The sequence below is a fragment of the Molossus molossus genome, unplaced genomic scaffold (genome assembly GCF_014108415.1).
Source record: "Molossus molossus isolate mMolMol1 unplaced genomic scaffold, mMolMol1.p scaffold_m16_p_6, whole genome shotgun sequence".
Lineage (NCBI taxonomy): Eukaryota > Metazoa > Chordata > Mammalia > Chiroptera > Molossidae > Molossus > Molossus molossus.
In genome coordinates this window covers 74345036-74359961 of record NW_023425399.1, presented here as the reverse complement: position 1 = coordinate 74359961, position 14926 = coordinate 74345036, and the positions used below count along the sequence as shown (strand labels likewise).

Below are 14926 nucleotides of genomic sequence, written 5' to 3'. Positions count from 1 at the left end.
AATTAACACAATAAAATCATAAAGGAAAAGTAGGCGTTTCCTTGTGCCTGGAAGGACATAGAACAAAGGCATATCAAGCCAGAGAAATAGTGTGTGGAAAGGTTATATTTTAAGTATTTCATTATGACCTATGACTATATCATGTGTTGGGAAAGCTTCAAGAGAGGAAGCTTGAAGAGGTAGATAGGGGTGGGGGGCAAATCATCAATGACCTTGTAAGTCATGAAGGTATCAAAAATTTAAAAACCTATAGGAAACTGCTTAGTTACCATAATGATAATAATAGGAGCTGTTATTTATTGGATATATATTAATGTGCTAGGTACAGCTTCTCAATAATTTGGTGTTGTAGAATTTTTTTTTAATCTTTTTTGTTGAATGTATTACACATGTTCCTCATTTTTCCCCCATTGACTCTCTCCTCCCTCCTCCCCACTCCCACCCCCCTCCTGCCTTTTCTCACAATGTGTCTGTGTCCATTGGTTATGCATATAAGTTCTTTGGTTTATTTCTTTCCACCCCCTAAACCCCTTCTCTTTGAGGTTTGTCAGTCTAGCAACCAATTTGTTCTTAATCCCTTCACCTTTTTCACCCATTCCCCCGACCCTCCTTCCACCTGGCAACCAACAAAATGTTCTCCATATCTATGAGAATGTTTCTGTTCTGCCTGTTCATTTTGTTTGTAAATTCCATTGTCGATAGGTATGTATTAATTGCCATTTTGTTTGTTCATATTTTTTATCTTTTTCTTCAAAAAGACCCTTCAACATTTCATATAATAATGGTTTGGTGGTGATGAGCTTCTTTAACTTTTTCTTGTCTGGGAAAGTCTTTATATGGCCGATTCTAAATGACAGCTTTGCAGGATAGTGTAATCTTGGTTGTAGGTTCTTGCTTTTCATCACTCTGAATATTTCTTGCCACTCCCTTCTGGCCTGCAAAGTTTCTTTTGAGAAATCAGCTGACAGCCTTATGGGAACTCCCTTGTAGGTAACTAACTGATTTTCTGCTTTTAATATTCTCTCTTTGTCTTGAACCTTTTGCATTTTGATGATGATGTGTCCTGGTGTGGGCCTCTTGGGGTTCATCTTGTTTGGGACTCTGTGCTTCCTGGACATGTGTGTCTGTTTCCTTCACCAAGTTAGGGAAGTTCTCTGCCATTATTGTTTCAAATAGGTTTTCGATTTCTTGTTCTCTCTCTTCTCCTTCTGGCACCCCCAAGATGCAAATGTTGGCACGCTTGAAGTTGTCCCAGAGGCTCCTTACAATATCTTCATTTTTGTGGATTCTTTTTTCTGTTTGCTGCTCTGATTGGGCGTTTTTTGCTTCCTTGTATTCCAAATCGATGGTTTGCTTCTTGGCTTTACCTACTCTACTATTGAATCTGTGTAAATTATTTTTTATTTCAGTTAGTGCCTCCTTCATTTCTGACTGTGCATCCTTCATTTCTGACTGGTTCTCTTTTATGCTCTTGAGGCCCTCACTAAGTTCATTGAGCATCCTTATAAGCAGAATTTTGAACTCAGCATCTGTGAGGTTGCTTATCTCCATTTTGTTTAGTTCTTTTCCTGGAGTTTTGTTTTGTTCTTTCATTTGGAACCTGTTTCTTTGTCTCCTCTTTTTGGCTGCCTCTGTGTTTGTTTCTGTGTGTTACTTAACAAGAGGTATGGGGCTAGCTGAGACCAGATGCTGCTTATTTGAAAGAATTTAGGAAAACCTGAAGCAGGATCTAAGACAGGCTAATCCTATGGTTAAGCAACTGGCAACAGCTTGGGTGGGCGGGCCTCAGGGAATCACCAGGGCGGGGCAACCAGTGTGAGCCAGGTTGCTGGAGTCCCAGATATGGTGACTGTCTGCCGCCCCATGAGCCAAAGGAACAAAGGTCTCTGATAGCGCGTTTGTCCTGGAGAAAGCCTCCTCTCCAGCCCTTGCTCCAATGACAAACAGCTCAGTTCTTCCCTGTGTATGTCTCTGGCGCCCCTCGAGCTGCCTCCCCTCCAAGCTTAGAGGGAGCAAGTTCCATATGTCTGTGAATGGGCCCTTTAAGAGGGGCTGCCTGGGGCTCCAGCCACCTCAGCCTCCCTGAGCCTCATTTCCCACTGGTTTTTTCAGCCAGAAGTGATGGGGACTTCTCTTCCTGGCACTGGAACCCTGAGTGGGGTGCCTGGTGTGGGACGGGGACCCCTCAGTCCTCAGAAAGGACCTTCTCAGCCGAGGTGTCCTTCTGATTTTTATCTGCCACACGTGGGTGTGGGACCAGTCCATCCGCCTCCACCCCTCCTACCAGTCTCAATGTGTGGTTGCTTTAATTCTGTAGTTGTAGGACATGATGATTGGTCTGTAGTTTAGTTGTAACTTTGATGTTGTGGGAGGATGCGATACCGCATTTACCTACAGCGCCATCTTGACCGGAAGTCCTAGATGTTTTTATATACATTGTATAGGTGAAGAAACCAACATTTAAAGAGGTTAATTAATTGGTTAAAGGCAACACAGTAAGTAGTGGAGTCTGGATTTGAGTCTAATTTTTCTGATTTTTAAAGTCCTCTTTAACTTTATACTGCCTAGATCAGTGGTATGTGTGGTAGGTTGTCAGGACATATTTATTGAATTGTCTGAATTTTTCCATCTAATTATTTGATGTTTTCAACACTTTCATGTTCAGGGAAGTTCACATTGACTAGAACCCATCTTTATCGTTGTTAATACAAGGTTATTTTTGCAAAGAAATCATAAATATGCACTTAACAGTTGCTTGGATGGTTAAATACAATACTTTTATTATACCATTTTATTAAAGAAGAAAAATAGAAAATACAATATGCTAAAAAAGAAAAAGAAATTAGCCCTAGCCGGTTTGGGTCAGCGGTTAGAGCATTGGCCTATGGTTCAGCGAGTCCTGGGTTTGGTTCCCGCTAAGGGCATGTACCTCGGTTGCAGTTTGTCCCCAGCCCTGGTTGGGCAGTGTGGGTGGCAGCCACTTGATGTGTACCTTTCACATTGATGTTTTTCTCTCTCCCTCCCTCCCTCCCGTTCTATCTGAACAAAAAATGAAAAAAATGTCCTCGAGTGAGGATAAAAAAAAAAGAAATCATGTAGATTATCTCTATTTATGTTTAAATGTATATCCTTGTGGATTTTTTAATTTTCTAAATATTCATAAATATATTTACATTCAAAATCCATTTCAATAAAATATCTTTATATTTTAAGAGTATATAGTTTTTTTATTCTTAGGCAGTTTTTCTGCCTTTTTTAATGATTTCTTTCTGCCTTGGGTAATGTTAAATAAAAGCTTATAACTGAATTTTGAATGAGCTTATTTACTTTTATTTCTGAAGACTTAAGATTTTAAAAACATACGTTTCTTAAATGTTTATTTCAACATACAACAGCTATAAGATTTGCTATTGAACTAAAATGTCTTTCAGATTCCTTTGGTACCTATTTTTTTTTTAAATGTAACATATAGAGAAGAGTACACAAATAATAAGTGCACGGCTTAATGTGTGTGTGTATTTTGAATTTTGAAATTTATTTTGAATTTTCCAGAGTAAAGTTTAGTATAACACACACACATATTTTGTTGTTATTAATCTTCACCTGAGGATATATTTTTCCATTGATTTTTATAGAGAGTGGAAGGCAGGGGGAGAGAGAGAGAGAGAGAGAGGAAAAAAAATCAATGTGAGAGAGAGACATCGATTGGTTGCTTGCTGACCAGGGTTGGGGATCAAACCTGTGACCCTTGGATGCGCAGGGCCTGACACTCTAACCATGTTGGCCAGGGCTTAATGGTATATTTGGACAGAATAAATGCTCTTGTAACAAGAAACAGTATTAGCATCTCAGAAGCTCCTTTGTGCCCCCATTGCAGTCACTGCTTCCCCCCCCCCCCTCAGGTCTAACTGCTCTACTGACTAGATTTGTTTTGCATTTATTTTTATTTATTTACTTAAATGATTGCGCCATAATTTTATTTCTTTTTGTCTTGCATTTATTTTTTACTTCTTAATCAATGGTATTTGAGTAAGCCTTGGGCAATAGGTACAGTCTTGATGATGGTTGACTTGAATGTTCCAAAATCAAGTTTAATATAACACACACACACACACCCATTGCCCAGCTTTAACAATTAACAATTAGTGGACAATCTTCTTTTGTCCATTGTTCCCAGTTATTTTGAAGTGAACCTCAGGTATCACATTATCATTTTAGTAGATATTTTGAAATATGTATTTCTAAAAAATGAAAAGATTATTTTAATCATAGCATGATTTAAAAAATATAACCACTCCTTTAAAATCAGCCAATTCCTTAATATCAAATATTCATTTAGTGTTCAAAATTCCTTAAATATAACTTTCTATACTATTTGTTTGAATTAAGAGTCACATATTGCATTGGTTGGTATGTATCTTAAGTCCCTTTTAATCTAAAGGTTATTCCCCTATGTCTTTTTTTTTTTTTCCTTGCAATATTTGTTGATAACTATTTTAAAAAGCTGGTTGTTTTATTTCTCAGGCTATTCTCATGTTCATGGGTATTCTCAGTAAACCTTTTATGAAAGTGATTAGTGTGAACTTTTAAAATTGGGTTATAATTTACATACACAGATTTTAAATGTTTGGTTGATGAATTGTACACATCAGTGTATCCACTATCCAACATATTTTTTTTTCAATTGTTATCTTTTTTTAAATGGAAAAAGAGGACTCAGAACCAATAACCAACCTTGATCTCAGGCTTCTGGCCTCCAGAATGAAGACAATAAGTTTCTGTTGTTTTAAGCCAAAAAAGAAAAAGGAGAAATCCCTTTAATTCTTTAAACTCTAAAGTTTAGAGTAACTAAAGTAGCATGGAACAAAAAATTATAATTGATTGCTATTAGAACTATAAAGATTTCTGCTTTTCAGCAGCCAGATGGGTGAATTAATAAAATTGGAGTTTGGAAAATACTACCTGCTAGCAGAGGGATATGTTAACATGTTAGAATTAAAGGTGAGAGGTGTAAATGCACTGCATTGGAATTTATATCTTTACAAAAAAGCTGTGGCTGTGTGGTTATTCCTCTGAATTGCATGTGCCCTTCCCTGTAACTCCCATCTCTGCTTTAATTTCAAGCAATATATTTCATGTCCCAACTCAGGAGGATCATGTGGTTTTTGACTCTAGGAAAGAGTTAACTGCGGTGGCATATAAGTGTCTTGAGTAATGTTATTTTATAGACATTAGCCATCTTCATCTTTGTCCACAATTTGAATTTACTATTGCATTAAACCATAGGGACTTGATTAATTAACTCATATTTTCTTAGATTAGTGCATTGACCTTAATTTGATACCAATAGGAAGGTAGAATAGAAGCTACTAAGATTGAAGAATCATCTTAAATACAAAGTGATGGAGGTGATCTTATTAAGTGATGGGAGGTGATGACAGCCATTTTGTACATAACCTAGTTCAGAAAAGAGAAGGAAAGTTCCAGTGATTTGCCCAAGACCATATCGCTATGACTATGAAGAACAGGGACTTAAACCCTGAATTTTTACTCCAGAACTCTTAAAATGTTTTCACAAAAATATGCTGTCTTTATGAATATTAGAAACCTAAGCAGTAGTAACTTTACCCTTTGCAGTTCCTGCTTCTTATATGAACATTAAAAAAAAAAGTCATATAAAACATAACATTATGTCAGATCAAGTTCTGATAAAAATTTCTCTGTGAACATGCAAGTCTCAAGATGTTTCAAGAGAAAATTTTGTACTAAAACGTCAGTAAAGCAAAATAATTTAGTCCCTGCAGTGCAATGTAAGGACATTAGACCAGTATTTTTGTTTTTAAAAATAATAGGAAAATAGCTTATCAAATTATCTTTGGATAATTCAGTTCAGGAAGTATTACTTTCTTATAAGTTGGGTTATTTAAATTTCTAGTTCTTCATTGAATTTTTAGTTTAATTTTTAAAATGAAGTCTCCATTATCATTTTATGAAAAATAAATTTATTTTACAAGCTTCTTCCAAAATAACGTACTATATAAATTTGTTTTTAAAGAGGTGATATTTTTTATGCCTTTTAGAAATTATTTGCCTACATTCAGATTTTAGATTTAGTTTCTAATTTAAGAAAAATGACTATTATTTCTGCTCCATTTTTTCAAGTCTTGAGAACACTTTTAACCACCTCAATTTTACTTTATCTTTGGGTGTTCTATTTTTCAAACAAATTCTGACTTTAAATACTTTGATCCAGTATTATATATATCAAGCTTGTTACCAGACTTTTTGTCCCAGCTATGATCCTGCCCTTCTCCCAAAATAATCATTTTGAATTGTTTAAGAAAATCAACCTTCTTGATTGCCATATTATTTTTAAAAATGTAGTTGCCTTTTCTTGTTTTCATTGAGCTTTTATATTTTTAAAAGAAACATTTCAGAAAGAAGATGATGGTTCTCTCTAATAGAAGTACATATTGCTTCTTGAAAGGCTTTTTTTTATGTAAAGTTGGTTGGGTAAGACAACTGGAACAACCAGTTAAACTCATTCCTTCTGTGCTTATTATTAACTTCAAAGCTCCTAGTTTTAACCTCTGGTTCCGTCCCATCTTACTAGATTTAAGTGGCTTTTGTTTTGTTTTGTTTTTTCATGCAGGTTCTGCTCATTAATCACCACGAGTGTGGATCTGAAGAAGAGTTTATTACCTCTCTTTTTTTGAGTATGTTTAACTTCAGATACACACAACGTAGCCTCTCCTTCCCTATTAGATTCTTAGAAGGTAGTTATATTTTTATAGTCTCCTTCTTGTGACTTTGATAGTTGTGATCAATAAGAATAAACACTTATTCCTTACATGTTGGACTACTGCATGCAAATCAGTTCATTTAAAACCTCCTGGAGGTCTTTGGCATGCTAGACATAAAACCATGAGTGTTTGTTTGTGGAGGTAACCATGTTCCAAAGAAATTTAAGAGTTTATTTCTTTTGTCAAGAAACTAGGAGAGTTATCCTTTCGGTTCTGGGAATCACTGATTTTAAGGGGCTTGCTTTTGGTGTGTGATTTTCAAAATTAATTAAATGGGAAATGATAAGTTAGAAATATTATGTCATATTTCTGAGTGAGTAGTATAAAGAAATTAGCTTGCATTTTACCGATTGTATGCTTAACAAAATAGTTGATTTATCTTGTCATTAGTTAAACATTAATGAGCGTATATTTTTTTTATGTTTGCAATTTTTAGACACATTGATATATTTTTCTTCTTGTACATGAATATGGTGAGTGAAATGTACATAAAATTCATTTTATTTTTATTTTTATATTTTATCTAGGGCTGGAAAAAAGAAAGAATTCTGGCTGAATATCCTGATGGCAGGATAATAATGGTTCTACCTGAAGACCCAAAGTATGCCCTGAAAAAGGTAAATTTCTAGTGACATGTAGAATGAATACAATAATTTTGCAGCTAATTTTAAGAGAATAACATATTGCTAGCATAGCACATGTAAACACCAATTCTGAAAACAAGAAAGAAGCATTTGAAAAATACAACTCAACTGAAAAATCATGGTTAAACTTTGTAGTGTGTCTAGCACATGTGAAATGAATTTTAGTGACTTAATTACGTTCCGTCTTATCAGTAATTTCAGTGATAGTAGAGAAAGCATGCTAGTTAATAATAACACCACATGAATGATTCTAAGAATCAGGATTAAAATTGACATTTGAATAGTTATACTTTAGAAAAATAAAAAGCAATAAATGTGAAGTTTCATTCTGAGACTAAATTTCTAAATAAAAAACATTGCAGGAGGGGACTAGTAGTAGGTCTGAGTAATCCTGAAATGAAGTATGAGTTAGTCATATGTTAAGAGAATAAAACAAGATATATTCTGATTTATAATTACAGAGTGTGGGGAAAAATACAGAGTGGGGTAAAAGTAGGTTTGTAGTTGTGAGCAGGTGAAACAGAGTTTATTCTTGTATTTATTATTGTATTTTCTGTACAAACAACTGTAAACCTACTTTTGCCACACCATGTATAATGTAGAAAACTTAAAATCCTCATATCTAGTGTGAGCCAAGTTTTAGTGCAACTTAGAATTCTATACTTTAAGGGTTCAAAGAAATGAACTAGAAAAATAATGAAATCTGGAACCATTTTATTATATAGAGTATAAGTCAGGAAATAGGATGTACTTATTTTTAAATAATATTTAATTACATTTCAAATAATATAGTAAAAAATGTTTCTCTTTAATCTCCACATGTTTTTTCAGAATTGCCTCATAATGTAAAGCAATGAGTCTGGTCATTTACCAGAAAAACTTAATTACAGTAGACTGTGTCCAGAATATCTAGAAATATAAGGAAAATAATATACTTTTTTTAGGTTAACAATTGGACCTCTTTAAATTTAGGAATGCTATACCTGAAAAGGAGGTTGAGGAAGATACTTTGAACCTATTAATTGAAGATTTAGCTAACATTCTACTTAAAGTTTATCTGGTGGTTTCTGACTTTTCAGGTAACACTGAATATATGACTGGGCAATCCCAGATACCCAAATAAGCTTCCATTCTACCACTCTTTAACAAGTATAGACTAGCATTTAGAATGACATGTAAACATGCCACCTCTCTCGTATTTGAAACATTGATCCTTGCACAAAAACAAACACTTGTTGAATTAATGTTGGATTAGTGATTAACTCAATGAAAATTAAACTATGGAATTTGTGGAATTCCAACTATGATCATTTGGAAACACGTGGTGGGAACTTTGCTAAACCACCATATGTGGCATCCAGACTTTTCTTAGTAGAATCCTCAGTAAATGCTAATTTCCTCATTCTAGTTTCTCAGGGCAAAATCTTAACCCACAATTCAGTATGTTATTAGATAGTAACCTATAATAGGTTAAAAATGAAAATCTAGGGTATTGTGGGTCATTTACCTTTAGGACTGAAATCAGGAGTTGTATTTTGGGATGCTGTTTCAGGAACAGGAAGATTTGAGTTTTCATCACTGAATACATGGTATTCTCATGTCAGAGGTATAAATACTAACCCTCTTAAGGGTTATTTGCGTTTTAAATTTAGTAACACAAATCTTTGTTTATTGGACTGAATATTTGCAGATTATTTTGTAACTGGAGAAGGAACTAATGTGTAAGTGCCTATATAAGTCTCAACTTTGAGTGCCTGCAAAAGTTTGAGCTTATTGTTGACTTTCATCACTGTTCTAGGAGATAAACTAGAAGAAGCACAGTTTGATGTCATATTAATTTTAGAGTTTCAAATCCCTGCTCCTTGGTTTTCCTGATATCCAATATCTGACATGGGAAAGTTGCTTAGTTTTGAATTGTATTGCTTCCATAAGTAAAGTGAGGATCCATAGACCTCTAAGAGATCTTGGATTTAAGTGAAATAATATTCATAAAGTGATTTGCATGATGTCTGGCCTATAAGTGGTTGATAAAAAGTAAACTTGTTTCTTTCCTCTGTGCCCACTTTGTTTTACTGATGAGAGTACCAGTTAAGGTTTGGAAAGAAAAGTGGCTTCCCTGGCTAAAATCCCAGTGGTGTTCTCTCTGTGATGCTTCTAATAGGAAGCCTTAATGTTCTTACTGTCTATTGTAGGACCTCTCACTTCTTTTGTTCCCTAGACTGCTGGGCTTAGTTAGCATCACTCTGCAGTTCTGCCCTCTTTTTGCAAATTGGTCCACAGGCTTGAAAAATAGTCATTGGTAGCACAATTGTTCACAAGAACTCATTAGAGGATGTCCTCAATGATATACTCAACTTACTGAATTGAAATTGTATATTTTTACATATATACAACACTTTCATAATTTAAAAAATAATACTGTTCTTTATTTGACAGGTTGACGAAATTAGAGAGATGGTTGATAATGATTTAGGTTTCCAACAGGCTCCACTAATGTGCTATTCCAGAACTAAAACACTTCTCTTTATTTCTAATGACAAAAAAGTAGTTGGCTGCCTAATTGCAGAACATATCCAATGGGTAAGTGATTTTTAGAATGTTCATATGTAGTTTGGCATTTAAAGAGATTACTATGTAATCTTGAATGACATAATCCTAGTACATTTATCATAATGTAAGGAAGAGTGTGAATGCAAGAGTTCCTGTGTGTGATTCTTTACTACAATAGAACTGTATTTTCAATGGGGGTTAGTTTCTCAAGTCAGTATATAAGATAAAAATTCTATAAATCAAAAGTACTGTTAAATTTTGTTTAGGAAGTTTCCATGTTGGATACTAATGTAATGTCTGTATCAATTAGTCCCTTCAGCATTGGAATAAATAGAGTTTGCAAACTATAGCTCTAGGTGAAAATGTAACCTAGTTTTGTAAATATACTTTTATTGTTACACAACCATGCCTATTTGCTTACATATTGTCTGTGGTTTCATTCACACTGCAAAGATTAAGTAGTTGCAACAGAGACCAGGTGGACTGCAAAGCCTAAATTTCTGGCCTTTTAGTAAAAATTGTTGACCTTCAGAATAGGTCACCACATCTATGGTTGAATTTTAGATGAGAAGTTGACTTGTTAGGATCCAGATTGTGCAAAAAGACAAACAATAGAATCACAGTAATAGAGATATGTTCACATTATGAGAGTTAAATAGTAATAGACCACCTTAAGAGAATAGAAGATTCTGAACTTCCTAAATCATACTCACTTTGAGGCATACCCCATTTGAATTCTGTCTTTTTTCAGCTGAGTTCTTGCTGATGAATCCAATGCTCATTGGATTTGACTTCTATTCTGTTGGTATTAGTATACTAATAGTTGCCTGGAAATTTATGCTTCATTATGAAATTTTCTAGTGAACTCAAAAAGTAAAAATAAGTCTGTGTGAGTTAATTTATATATATATATGAAGCTATTTTTTAAAAAAATTCAGCCTGAAATTGTGTAGTTTTATGAATCTTGCAATTTATAATAACAAAATTGATTTAAATCAATAGCTGATTAGGGTAGTTTGACAATATAAAATTTATATAAAAGGACTAGCTCATGAAAGTTTGCCATATTGAAATTGAGTTAATTTTACATTATGCAAAACCCTTGTTTTTTTGGTTGTTGTTTGTTGGTTTTTCTGTCTTACCTGGTTCCAGAAATGACTTGCTGTATCCTTTCTGCATCTACATTGGCAGAGAAGATGTTATGTTTTTTAAAGCACTTTATTTATTTTTGTTGATTGATTTTTAGAGAGAGAGGAAGGGAGAGAGAGAAACATCGATGAGAGAGAACATCAATTGGTGCATGAGTCAACGCTCAACCACTGAGCCACACCGGCCAGGCTAAAGCACTTTGTTTTTTTGAAGAGTGATGGGAGTGTGGGGAAAGGACTTTCTAAATTATTGATTACTCTGCCATCCCTGTTCCTAGTTCCCACACAGCTGTGAACCTCAGAACTATGGCAGCAACCACAGAAACAATTGTTATGACTGCGGAGTTCTTACTTAGGTAGAGAAAATTAACACTCAGTTCCTATTATGGGTCAACCATGATTACAAGGTGTTTTGTATGTATTACTTTATTTTCTCAACAATTCTCTGAAAGAAATGGATATTTCCAATTTATAGGTAGGGAACCCAAAGCTTAATTAAGTAACTTTCTCTCATGGTCACATAACTAGTAAGTAAATTAGAACACAAAGTAGATCCAGATCTATTTTCTAAAATGATGGTGAAAGCATAAATGGGCCCCATACGTTTGTTAAGAAGTCAGACAAATGTAGTGACCTCCTCATTGAGGTCAGTACTAGACAGTTGCTAAGTAATATTCTCACTTTAAAATTTTTTCCAATTTTGATACCTAATAGGGCTACAGAGTTATAGAAGAGAAACTTCCAGTGATCAGGTCAGAAGAAGAAAAAGTCAGATTTGAAAGGCAAAAAGCCTGGTGCTGCTCAACAATGCCAGAGCCTGCAATCTGTGGGATCAGTCGAATATGGGTATTCAGCATGATGCGTCGGAAGAAAATTGCTTCTCGCATGATTGAATGCCTAAGGTAACTTGAATGTAATCTTTCAGATTCTTTTCAGTACTTTAGGATTTAAACAGTAATTTTAGTATAAAGATAGGCATTTAATTAATCTTAAATGTATAACCTTTATTTATATTCATTTGAATTTGCATAAAATTGTCAGTGTATTGGACCTGTTAGTATTTTTTATGCGAAATTAATCCGAAGGGAAAGGAAGCAGTGTTAGTTAAATATTAAACCATTTAAAATTGCTTATTTGTAACTCTGATTAAGTCAAAATAACCCACTTATTTCAAATTATGATTAATATTGCCGAATTTTAAAGACAACCAACTAAATGTGGGAAGTTTCTTAGGAATTTAACTTTAAGGAAAAATTGCCTTAATTAATTTTTTAAAATATATTTTTGTAGAGAGAAAGGAAAGGAGAGAGAGATAGAAACATCTATGTGAGAGAGAAACATCCATCTGTTGCCTCCTGCATGCCCCCGACTGGGGATCGAGCCTGCATCCTGGGCATGTGCCTGGACCAGGCCTCTCAGTTCATGTGATGATGCGCAATCCACTGAGCCACATGAGCTGGGCAGATTGCCTTAATTTAATAATATTGTTTATAAATTATCTAAGCCTTTTATTAGTTTTTCTTTTCCTTTTATCACTTGATTTTTAATCAAAGCTATCAGGGAAAACTCAGACACATTGCTTGTTTTACTTTTTGTTTTTTAAAGAACCTTTGCTAAACTATTAATGGAGGAGGTTAAAATTAGTCATGCAAATGAGATTTTTAGGTCAGTCTCTTGTTTTTGTTTATTCATAGAATTCCTGTCTGTCTACTCTCTGTTGGTATAGCTTTCAAAATAATCCATCATTGTTTTAATTGAGATTCTAAGGGTCTGGACTCTTAGAGCCTTTTATGCATTTCTGGTCTTTCCCCCTTATTTTATCACTGAGTAGTAATTTATAAGAGCTCAGATCTACCCACCCTTTTCATGACAAGAGGCAGGTCTCTTTTTAGCTATTTCAGAACTAAACCTAGAAAATGCAGCTGAACAGAATGTCCTAAATAAGGGTATTGCCCCTTCTTTAAATCTTGTAAAACTTAAGTTTTATGACAATCATAAGATTGTTCCAGTTTATAAAAACATAAAACAGTGTAACCATTGTATTTGTTGTGATAGTGAGATTGACACCATAAGCTTCCTATTAAAGCATATAGAGTTTTTACTTTTTTCATTTATTGATCCTTATTTACCCAGATCACTTTGTTAAGATTGCATTATGAAAATGCTACTAATAGCCCGGCTGATGTGGCTCAGTGGATTGAATGTCGTCTCATGGACTGAGTGGTCCTGATTCAATTCCCAGTCAGGGCATATGCCCGGGTTGCAGGCTCGATCCCCAGTAGAGGGTGTGCAGGAGAGAGCCGATTGATGTATGTCTCTCACATCGATGTTTCTATCTCTCTGTCCTTCCCTCTCTCTGTCTAAAAAAGCATAAAAACATAGAAAGAAAGAAAGAAAGAAAGAAAGAAAGAAAGAAAGAAAGAAAGAAAGAAAGAAAGAAAGAAAGAAAGAGAAAGAGAAAGCGAGCTACTAATAGTCTATATCATGGCTAAATTAAAAATAATTTTTAAGCTTGCCAGTGTGGCTCAGTGGTTGGGCGTTGACCCATGCACCAGGAGGTCGCTGGTTCCATTCCCGTTCAGGACGCATGCCCAGGTTATGGGCGCGATCCCCAGTTGGGGGACATGCAGGAAGCAGCCAGTTGATGTTCTCTCATTGATGTTTCTGTCTCTCCCTCTCCCTTCTTTCCTCCTTCTCCCTCACTAACATCAACAAAGAAAAAATATTTAGCCCTGGCCGGTTTGGCTCAGCAGTTGGAGTGTCAGCCTGCGCACCAGAGAGTCCTGGGTTCGGTTCCCACTAGGAGCACATACCAAAAAATAAAAAATATTTAATTCTAGCAAATTTTTATCATTACCCCAAAAACCTCTAAACCCATTAATAGTCACTCACCATTTTCCTTTTCCCCAGCTTGTGACAGCTGCTAATCTTTCTGTCTTAATGGATTGACCTATTCTGAACATTTCATATTAATGGATATCTGTAACTTATGACCTTTTGTAACTAGTTTCTTTCACTTAGTGTTGTAGAATGTAACCATGTGCATTATTCCTTTTTTATTGCTGAATAATGTACTGTGTGGCTGTACCACATGTTATTTCTCCATTCATCATTTGAACATTTATGTTGTTTCCACCTTTCGGCTGTTATAAGTAATAATGTGATGAACATTCATGTACAAATTTTTGTGTATTTCTATTTCTCTTGGTAAATAGAGAAATATTTACATGTTCTTATTTTTCATCACTTATTTTTCTTGGTATACACCTAGTAGAATTGTTGGGCCATATGGTAACTGTATACAATTTTGAGAAATTGCCAAAACGTTTTCCAAAGTGTCTGCTCTATTCTGCAACCCCATAGGCGATGTATGAGGGTCTAATTTCTCCATATCCTCACTTATACTTGTCTTTTTAATTTTAGCCATCTTAGTGTGTGTGAAGTGGCATTTCATTGTGGTTTTGCTTCACATTTCCCTAATGACTATGATGTTGAGCATCTTTTCATGTGCTTATTGGTCATTTATATATCTTCTTTAGAGAAAAGCCTATTCAAATCCTATGTACATTTTAAAATTGATTTCTTTATTATTTTTTGTTGAGTTTTTCCTCACCCGAGGATATTTTTCCATTTTTTGTACAGATAGAGTGGGAGGGAGAGAGGAAGGGAGAGAGAGAGAAACATCGACGTGAAGGGACACATCGAGTGGCTGCCACCCGCACGACCAACCAGGGCCGGGGACAAACTGCAACCGAAGTACATGCCCTTAGCGGGAACCGAA

At 34.9% G+C, this 14926-nt stretch overlaps 1 protein-coding gene across 3 annotated transcripts in view; it reads left to right on the top strand.

The window, feature by feature from the left end:
- The window catches only part of ESCO1 (establishment of sister chromatid cohesion N-acetyltransferase 1), a 60830-nt gene that overhangs the window by 39297 nt on the left and 6607 nt on the right, over positions 1 to 14926 (top strand). Inside the window, exons 6-8 of one of the 3 annotated variants that reach the window (XR_004957045.1) lie at positions 6653 to 6776; positions 7331 to 7420; positions 9884 to 9993. Coding sequence is in view for 1 of the 3 variants with exons in the window: in XM_036244522.1 (XP_036100415.1) it covers positions 7331 to 7420; positions 9884 to 10027; positions 11860 to 12047 (422 nt within the window). In the remaining 2 variants the exon portion in view is untranslated. Of the gene's footprint in view, positions 1 to 6652; positions 6777 to 7330; positions 7421 to 9883; positions 10028 to 11859; positions 12048 to 14926 lie in introns of those variants that run through there. The other 2 variants (XR_004957046.1, XM_036244522.1) reach the window with 2 other exon arrangements.